General features: G+C 34.6%; 2 protein-coding genes across 2 annotated transcripts; one reads left to right on the top strand and one right to left on the bottom strand.

Moving 5' to 3' along the window:
- Positions 1-1,104: 1,104 nt before the first annotated feature.
- Positions 1,105-1,636, bottom strand: LOC111385492. The gene has a single exon (XM_023009889.1). The coding sequence runs from the start codon at positions 1,555-1,557 to the stop codon at positions 1,114-1,116; it is 444 nt and encodes a 147-aa protein (XP_022865657.1). The 5' UTR covers positions 1,558-1,636; the 3' UTR covers positions 1,105-1,113.
- Positions 1,637-6,691: 5,055 nt separating this feature from the next.
- On the top strand, positions 6,692-9,957 carry LOC111385490. Its single transcript, XM_023009886.1, has 4 exons — positions 6,692-6,849; positions 6,985-7,297; positions 7,451-7,909; positions 9,838-9,957. The coding sequence occupies exons 1-4, from the start codon at positions 6,692-6,694 to the stop codon at positions 9,955-9,957; spliced, it is 1,050 nt and encodes a 349-aa protein (XP_022865654.1).
- Positions 9,958-10,600: the final 643 nt, after the last annotated feature.

Here is a 10,600-nt window from a genome sequence, read left to right as displayed (position 1 = left end):
GAAGAAAAACTAGCACTGTATACTTCGTATACATTGATTTTGGTGTTCGGTATGGACAATTGGTGATTGAATAGAATATGATAAAATGACAAATGGTCAAAGGTTGGAAGAAAAAGGCCATTTGAAAGCGGGCAGTGCCATATGAACATGGCCACATAGCCCTGTTTTTCCAGGGTTTGTGGCCTTGTTTGAGAAGATTTATCCTTTGAAAGGCCCTGTTTGAGAAGATTTATTCTTTGAGCGCAAATAGTTTGAAAAGGGGTCTAATCTTCAACTTGTTCCTTTATGTTTAGTAATTTTTTACTAGTTCAAATATAAAAACAACACAAACAAATTGGTTTGTCAGTCCGTTATACAAAAGTTAGCCCTTGTTTGGTAGAGATTAAAATCGAATTTTTAGTAAATTTTGATAAAAGTTGATGAAATATGTAGTTGAAAAATTGTAGGTTACATGAAATATGCGGTTAAATTTGGCTATACATAGATAAATTAATAGAACTAGTGCATAATTAGTACGTAGGGTACTAAATAGCCTTGTACAACCTGTAAAACACGATTTCATGTAGTGTGTTCACTAATCATCTGAATTCTTATATTCTATTACAATGTTAAGTCCCTATTTGATTTAGCTAAAAATCAGATTGATAAAAATTGATTAAAATTGTGAGTATCATAAAATGTGTGATTAAAATTAATTATTGATTTCAAATTAAATTTTTTTTTCATAGCTAAATCAAATAGAGATTATAAATTAACCAAAAAAAATCATTTTTTTTTTTAAATTTCTTCTATTTCATGGTTTTCGGTATCATATCCATAATTAATGCATTCATTATAGTTAGTTGTTCCAGTTCCGTTTACAATCAACATCTTTCGGAGTTTTTATCAAACGAATACAATTATATTTCGGATCCTTTTAATTTTAATTTTTCCTCTTTGTTTTCTTTTTATCAAATCGGCTGAGCTGCAGTATAATTCCTAATGTTTCAAAGTCATTGGTTCGCAACAATTAAAGAATAAAAAGAAAAATAAGAGAATAACAAGTAAAGACCAAAATTAAAATTTAAAATAGTATTATATTAAATTGATATTTGCGAACAAATTTTGACAATATTACTCAGGTATAGTCACGAGCACAGGTCGCCAAGCCCTCCTAAGCAATCGACGCCGAAACAGAGCCGATACCGGCCTTCGGGACCGAGCACCGTCTCTCCTCCTCGCACCACCACCACATGGCGGTAAAATTTCTTCTTCTTTCACATTGTCCGAAACCCTCTCATCAAATGCCGGCGGAGAGGACGCAAATAGGTCCTTAAGCTTATGGCTGAAAAAATTCTTCTTACTCTTTTCCGTCGATAACCTGTCGTTCCTTTTCACCCGTTGATCCAAAGACCAATCTTCATGTTGGACCGGCAGCCTCCTCCCACCACCCGCACCGTGGCTGAGAAGCATCCGCAGCGTTTTTCTCCTGCGAAGGTGCATAACTGGGCTCATCGTTGGATTTCTGGCTACCACACACTCAGTAGCCAGCAGCTTGAATTTGTGAAGGCTCGGCATTATAATTTAACGGGTTTGCAGTATTGCTCTGGGCATGTTCTGATGAGGAATGGGTACACCTAAATTAATCCGTGTATATAAAGCTATATAAACTGTGTATGTACATGTGGAAAATGCGGCATTGGAGTGAGGACAAAGGTGAAAGGTCATTCGGCCGGCAGACGGCTAAGTAGAAATGAATGTTTAATTGCTTATAAGTAATTTGAGTTCCGTTAAAGCAAGGTTTTCATTTTGCATCCATGTAAGTAATTTTATAAATAAAGTAAGAATGATTAAATAAATAGGTTTAATCTATATGAGAGAATACAAATGGAGTGCAAAAGTTCAAAAGAAAAACAAAAATACCGGCGTTTGTTGTGTTATAGGTGTAATTTTTACAAATATTCGAACTATCGAAAGTGGATACGTGAAAGTTACTTTGACAAATTTACTGCTTAATTTGGTAAAATATCGATTATTGTATGATCTACTCTAATTTGAATGACTTTGGATAAAAAGAAGCGAAAATCGATTAAAGAAGGGTGAAACATAGATTTAACCCAATTATATTTGGCTCTATAAATATGTACCTCCATCCGAAAATTAGAGAGAGCTCTCTTACAATTTAATACACTATTTTCTTGCAATCAAGAAAGGTCAACAATCATTCTTTCAAAGAAAATTATGAGGCAAGGTATAAAAAATATCGATTATTGTATGATCTACTCTAATTTGAATGACTTTGGATAAAAAGAAGCGAAAATCGATTAAAGAAGGGTGAAACATAGATTTAACCCAATTATATTTGGCTCTATAAATATGTACCTCCATCCGAAAATTAGAGAGAGCTCTCTTACAATTTAATACACTATTTTCTTGCAATCAAGAAAGGTCAACAATCATTCTTTCAAAGAAAATTATGAGGCAAGGTATAATGAATCCATTCTTTAAAATTATTTCTTGGTTCTCCGGCAACGAAGAAGAATGTGCATTTGAAAAGATTCAAGAATTCGGGGTTTCATGTGACTTTGTGATGCTATGCTAAACTTTTAGTCGCTAGGACATAGGTGAACATTTTATTATGATGTTTCATTATTAATTTCAAGGCTTTGACGTTATATGTTTGTTTGTCTTGGATGATTGTCATAAAATAATTAATTAGCTACTAAATAAATTCTTGTACAATTTATTGTATTCGAGAAAAATAATAAGGAATATAATACATTATAACAATTGTGGTGGAGTGATAAAGATATATCTTACATGATTTAGACCAATTAATCAATATTCGATTGATTGGTCTGAGGTTATCGACACTAAGCCACTTCGTTTCTTTTTGTCCAAGTCACTTCAAATTCAATGAGGATTTGTTCATTCGACACGTACACGTCATGGACATCCTGCCTTTCTATGTCTATAAAGTTCATGAATTGGAGATAAGCGAACTCGAACCGCTAACATCCGCCGCAGGGTAAACCACTACCTTCCATGGAGCTAAGGTCCAAATTATAGAAGAAAGAAGCGTTTCCACAACTTTACCACCTAGTCAATTTTGTCAAATATTCTCACTATATTGATACATTATTTCACGTTCGTATCTTTTATAGAGTTATGAAAAGGTCATATATGATATGTTTTATTCTATTTGAGAAATTGTTAAACAAAATGTGAACGTTAACCAACAAGAATAAATAAACATTTCATGTTATTGAATTGTATTAAAATAAATTAATAAAGGGAGATCTTTAGCCTTGGTTTGATCTTCATTATTTTCAAAATATATTTGTCTCCGTCTTATTTTTAATCAAATATTTTTCAATAATTAATATTACACGTAAATTCAAAACTTTTCTTTATTTTTTAATCACACATTCTCCATTAAATCACTATTCCCAAATGAATTTTTGAGAAAAAAAAATGGGGCTCAATTTGGCTCTTAAACTCTTTCTTAATTAGTTGTTTATTAGAATAGTTAATTTGATGACTTGCAATAAAATCAAAATCCATAAATTGACAAATCAAGTGGAGTTAGTATCAATCAGAATTAGATTAAATACATAGTCATCATAGAATTACTTTATTACTCGACTACGACAAAATTTTGTTATTCACTGTGTAACGTATTAATTGATCTACCATAATACAATGGTCGATACTAACTAATAAATAATACCATAAATATTAACAAATTAAATAATACAGTAACACTACGAAAAAATAATACAATACGAACTAATTAAAGACACTAACAAATAAATAATACAATAAAACACTACGAAATTAAAGACAAATATCAATAATACGAGATACTAAACCGTTGCTATTGAGTCTTTCAGAGCCAACGTGGGGTTAAAAGAATTCTATTTGAAACTTTACGTTCTCAAATTGTTAAATATTAAATTCGATTACTGTTCCGTGCGACGGCCGGCAGTCGACAATTATAAAGGGATGTGCTTTTGATAAAATTACGAAAATTGTGTTAAAGATACAAATTTTGCATCATGTCGTCATCTAAGTAGAAAATATTAATTTAATATAAAAAAAAAGTTTATAATATTCCTCTCAATAAAATTGATTTTTAAGATAGAATCAACAATGAAATTAGACACATTTTCTTGTGGTTCAAATTTTTAGGTTTCAAAATTTTTATGCAACAATATAACATTGAAAATTAAAAAAAAAATCTAATAGAATATAAAAAATAAACTATTTAACAAAAATCATTCATACTATGTAAGTGAAGAATTAAAATTTTTTTTTTTTTTACACTAGTATTTTCTATAGTTTATAACAATTAAGTTATTGGTTAATCTGTTAAGTGGAACTGTGTAACCAAATGGCATTATTATTAGCAGTATTCTAAAAAGCGTAAATGCATGATAATGTGTGAAGATCAAGCTTTGGGCAACATAAGCCTAGGCGAGATCTAAGCATTAAAAAAAAAAAAAAGATTTCTTATCTTAATATTATTTTAACTTTTCAAAATCCAAAAATCATTTAATAATTAAAATAATAAATATCAAATACTTAGAATAGATTTATAGGAACCTTATACATTTTTTTAAGCTTTCAACAGAAAGATAAATTTTAAAATTATAATTACATAATGTAGATTGGGAGTTTAAATATTATCTAACTATTTATTGGACTCTAATTCAATATCATCTTTCTTATCTAGTTCATCAAATTCGTGTCGTCTGACACAAGATTAGCTTCTTAAGAATTATATATGTGTGTGTGCGCGCGCGCGCACTCGATCAACGCTGTCATTGACCGCTTATTTAGGGCGAGGTCCTAATTGTGGCATTTTTGCCCCGCCTCGCACATTGTTGTGCGCCATTTTGAATATTGATAAACAATGTAAGATAAATTGTGGTTAAAAAATGTGTGCACATGAAACATGATTAGAGCAAAAAACTTTTTGAAATTCAGTTATACTAAATGTACATGAAATTATTTGACATTTTTTAATTTGGTAGGTGTAATAACCATTGATTTTAAGATATTTTCCACTGTGACGCCCCGAACTTAAGCTTCGAGGCGTCACAGTGTGGTATCAGAGCAGTTATGCTTTCTGTAGACTATATTTAAAAAAAAAAAAAAAGGTTACTGTCCTTCATCATCGAGTAAGCTAGCAACTGACTTTCAACCGACGATCAAGGTAAAAACTTCTTTTTAAAGTTTATGAGTTTTCTTATACAATGAACTGCTATATCTATGGCCGGATATAGGAATAATTTGAATCAAGTCATGGTTGAGATTATGAAGTCATAACCACTTATATCTAAATATTTATTAGAGTTTTGTAGAGTAACATAATCAATTTTTGTCCTAGTTATGGCACGAACGGTAAGAACTCCCACAAGGACAGAAGCCTGTGGTTTTGCGAAGAAGCGGGATATATTATTGGCATTTTACTATAATTATTGTATGCATCCGCTCCATAGCCTCGAACGGCATCTTGATTTGCTAGACTGTATTATTGAGATGTTATGGGAGATATACCATAGCTTAAGTGATAAGGTGAAGATACAGAGGTTATATGAAATTGTTCCAGAACCTTGGGCCTCAGTTATAAATGAGATCGTACTATGGTCTGACGATGACCTTACATATTTAATTCGAGAAAGTTATGAAACTAACCGCGATTTACAGCGAAACTTTAAGAAGACTATAACCTTATCCATAAATGCTAGCTTACGAGCTACCAATTATAGGCTAGATAAGGGACCGTTGGCTAAGTGCTTTTCGAGAGTTCTAGATGAAAGTTTTCCTGTACCATTACCAGATAGTTCGGAGCAAAGCATGTTAGAGGAAGACCCAGATGAAAACCCCAATGAGGATCTAGAAGAAATAGAAGATTATACACCATCTTATCTAGCTATCTTTATTTTTGGAATAGAATAGGATGTAATACGTATATCTACTTTTGAATGTATGTACCGCACCTCAATATGACTTTTGCTTGTGAAAAAATAATAATGTATATATATGAAGGAAAGTTGCCTTGGCATTTGGATTTTTTTTTTTTTAAAGTTAGTATTACGTTTTGAAATACTTCTAACTGGAGGAATATTTTTCATTTAAAGGAAATGCCTCCAAAGCACAACCACGGCAATGCACCGAAGTCCAATATAAACTTAGGCGGCAGCAATACTAATGTCAATTCTAGTGGTGACGAAATTAATGTAGCAAACTTTGCACGAGAACTGTTGGCCGTAATGCGGGAATTGGGACAACAACAACAGGCACCACCTTTGACTGGACAACGAACACTAGATCAACAAGTACCAATTGATCATCAGGAGCCCAACCAACCAGCTATTCAACCTCAAATAGTACCTAACCCGAGGGATCGAACTGCAATGATAGAGCAATTTCGTAAAATGAACCCTCCATCATTCGAGGGGAGTATGGATCCCTTGGCAGTTGAAGACTGGTTACGAGAACTAGAACGTATCTTTAAATTTATAAGATGCGAAGATGTTGAAAATGTAACATTTTCAGTGTTTATGTTAAAGAAGGGGGCTAGCCATTGTGGGACATGACTACCAGGTCATTAACACCTACTGAAGAACAGGCTATAACTTGGGAGAGGTTTAAGGAACTCGTAGAAGAAAAAATTTTCCCGACAGCTGTAAAAGATCAAAAAGAGATGGAGTTCCTCAGACTCCAACAGGGAACCATAACCCTCGTGGAATATGAACGCAAATTTGAGAAATTATCAAGATTTGCTCCACATCTAGTGAATACGGAAGAAAAGCTGGCTAGAAGGTTCGAGCGTGGGCTTCAACCTTATATTCGTGATATAGTGTCAGTTCTCGAGCTAAACACTTATCGAGAAGTCCTGAAGCGAGCGCAGACTATTTCTTATCAAAGAACTCAAAACGTTGAAAATTCTTACCAAGTTCAAAATTTCTCACGTAAGAGGAAGTGGAACTTTGATAGACAGAATAACGGTAAAAGAAAAGGGAATAATGCACCAAAGAAAGGAAAGACAGAGATAGTAGGAGTTGGTGGTGATAAGCGTTGTCCTAAGTGCGATAGACCTCACAATGGAAAATGTCTATTGGAAAAAAATGTTTGTTTCAAGCGTGGGAAATCAGGACATTTTGCTAAAGAATGCCTCCAAAATCAGACACAGAAGGCTGGAGATGACAAGAAAGGAAAAGCAAGAGTTTTCTCTTTATCCGGGCAAGAAGCAGAGCGAGACCCTAATGTCCTCGCATGTATCGTCTCTGTTTCCAATATGCCTGCATTCGTACTTATAGATTCTGGAGCTACACATTCGTTCATTTCTTCTTTGTTTATTGCAAAGTCTAAAGTAAAATGTGAATTCCTTCCGTATGCCTTAGAAATCTCTCTTCCATCTGGAAAGATACTTGTGGCTGACCAAATAGCTTGAAATCTTAAGATGAGAATTGATGGTAGATGTATAGCGGTAGATCTAATTATGTTAACGATGAAAGACTTTGATGTTATCCTTGGTATGGACTGGTTGTCTAAAAATAATGCAACTATTCAATGTACTGAGAGAATGGTGATTTTTCGAAGACTGGGCGAGAAAGAGTTTCGCTTTGTGGGAACTGAGGCAAATACCTTGTCTCCTATAGTGTCAACAACTCAGGTTGAAAGGACGCCAAAAAAGGAATTAGGTCAAAGATTTCTAGTATCGATGACCAACATTAAACAAGATAAGTTGTCAGCTGAGGATGTTCGAATAGTTCAGCATTATAAAGATGTTTTTCCAGAAGATCTTCTAGGTGTACCACCAGACAGGCAAGTAGAGTTTACCATCGACTTAGTACTAGGAGCAGCACCTATTTTAAAGGCTCCATATCGTATGGCACCGTTGGAACTGCAAGAGTTGAAGGTACAGTTAAAGGAGTTTCTTAATAAGGGTTTCATTAGACCAAGTGTATCATCTTGGGGTGCACCTGTGTTATTTGTGAAAAAGAAAGATGGAACAATGAGGTTGTGCATTGACTATCGAGAATTGAATTGCCTCACTATCAAAAACAAATATCCACTTCCAAGAATAGAAGATTTGTTTGACCAGCTTAAGGGGGCTACAGTATTTTCAAAGATCGATTTAAGATCAGGATATCATCAATTGAAAATTAAGCCAGATGATATCCCTAAGACGACTTTTAGGATGCGTTATGGGCATTATGAATTTTTGGTGATGCCTTTTGGATTAACTAATGCCCCGACAGTATTTATGGATCTAATGAACAGAGTATTCCATAAATACTTAGACCAATTTATCATAGTTTTTATTGATGACATCTTAATCTATTCGAAGAGTAATGAGAAACACGAGAAACATCTCACGATTGTCTTGGAAACTCTAAGAAAAGAGAAGCTTTATGCCAAATTCAAGAAATGTGAATTTTGGTCGGATAAAATAAGTTTTCTGGGGCACGTAATCACAGCACAAGGAATTGAAGTAGACCCAACCAAAGTGGAAGCAGTAAATAATTGGGTAAGACCAACCAATGTTAAAGAGATACGCAGCTTCTTGGGATTGGCTGGTTACTATAGAAGATTTATCGAGGGATTTTCTAAAATAGCAGGACCATTGACCCAGTTGACTCGAAAAGGGATAAAATTTTAATGGACAAAGAAATGTGAACAGAGCTTCCAAGAGTTGAAACGAAAATTAGTCACAACTCCAGTGTTAACAATACCTGACGGACCAGAAGGATTCATTACATATAGTGATGCTTCAAAATAGGGCATATGATGTGTTCTGATGCAGAAAGGAAATGTGATATCCTACGCTTCCAGACAATTGAAACAATATGAACAAAACTACCCAACCCATGATCTAGAATTGGCTGCGGTAGTTCATGCCATCAAGATATGGCGTCATTACTTATATGGAAATAAGTGTGACATTTATACTGATCATAAGAGTTTGAAGTACTTTTTCACCCAAAAGGAATTAAATATGAGGCAGAGGAGATGGCTAGAGCTAGTAAAGGATTATGATTGCACTATCCTTTACCATCATGGTAAAGCTAATGTAGTAGCAGATGCTCTTAGCAGAAAGGCGGTTGGACAATTAGCAGTACTAATCACTATGCAGGACCAGTTGTTAAAGGATTTCGAAAACTTACATCTAGAAGTAATTGTTCCACCAACCCAAACTATCACCAAGATAGCGGCTCTAACGATTCGACCAACGCTTAGAGATCGAATAAGAGTAGCACAGGATGGTGACTCTTTCCTGCAAAAGATCAAATCCGAAGTTGGTACTAGCAAGCAAAAGGATTTTGAATTAGGCAGTGATAAAACCTTACTCTTTAAGGAAAGGTTGTGTGTGCCTAAAGATGAGGGATTGAGGAAAGAAATTCTTGAAGAAGCACACTTAACTCCATACACTACCCATCTAGGAGGTACAAAAATGTATCGTGATCTAAGGAGTATGTTTTGGTGGAGAAATATGAAACAGTACATAGGTCTTTTTGTCAGGAGGTGCATGACTTGTCAACAAGTGAAAGCTGAACATCAAAGGCCATCTGGATTATTGGAACCATTAACAATTCCACAATGGAAATGGAAGCATATAACTATGGATTTTGTTATGGGTTTTCCAAAATCAGCTAAGGGAAATAATGCTATATGGGTTATAGTGGATCGGTTAACAAAGTTAGCTCATTTCCTACCGGTAAGAATGAATTTTAGTATGGATCAATATGCGCGATTATACATCAAAGAGGTCATCCGTTTGCATGGAATCCCAGCCTCAATTGTATCGGATAGAGATCCAAGATTTACCTCAAAATTTTGAAAAAGTTTGCAAGGAGCCATGGGAAGCAAGTTAAAGTTCAGCACAGATTTTCATCCTCAAAGCGATGGACAATCGGAGTGGACTATACAGACTCTGGAGGATATGCTGCGTGCCCGTGTCCTTGATTTAGGAGGCAGTTGGGAAAGTTATGTACCATTGGTAGAGTTTGCCTATAATAATAGTTATCAAGCTACAATAAAGATGGCACCTTACGAAACTCTCTATGGCAGGAGATGTAGAGCTCCTCTTTATTGGGATGAAGTAGGTGAATGAAGAGTTTTAGGACCCGAAATAATTGAGGAAACTAGTCGAGCAGTTGATAAAATAAGAGCTAGAATCAAGGCAGCCCAGGACCGACAAAAAAGTAATGCTGATAAAAGGAGAAAAGATTGGGCATTTAATGTGGGTGATAGGATTTTCTTAAAAGTGGCACCGATGAAGGGAGTTCTTCGCTTTGGAAAGAAGGGAAAACTTCGACCAAGATTCGTAGGTCATTTTGAAATTTTGCAGAAAGTTGGAAATGCAGCCTATCGAATTGCTCTACCACCAGATTTGTCAGCAATTCATGATGTGTTCCACGTGTCAATACTTTGACAATATGTGCCACATCAAAGTCATATAGTTAATTATCAACCATTGGATATCAAACAAAACATGACTTATGAGAAAAAACCAGTAGCAATATTGGATCGCAGAATCCAACAATTGAGGACAAAGGAAATTCCGTTAGTGGGAGTTCAATGGAGAAACCATAATGTCGAAGAGTCA

Source organism: Olea europaea, unplaced genomic scaffold (genome assembly GCF_002742605.1).
Source record: "Olea europaea var. sylvestris unplaced genomic scaffold, O_europaea_v1 scaffold3175, whole genome shotgun sequence".
NCBI lineage: Eukaryota > Viridiplantae > Streptophyta > Magnoliopsida > Lamiales > Oleaceae > Olea > Olea europaea.
This window is presented reverse-complemented; position numbering and strand designations above follow the sequence as displayed.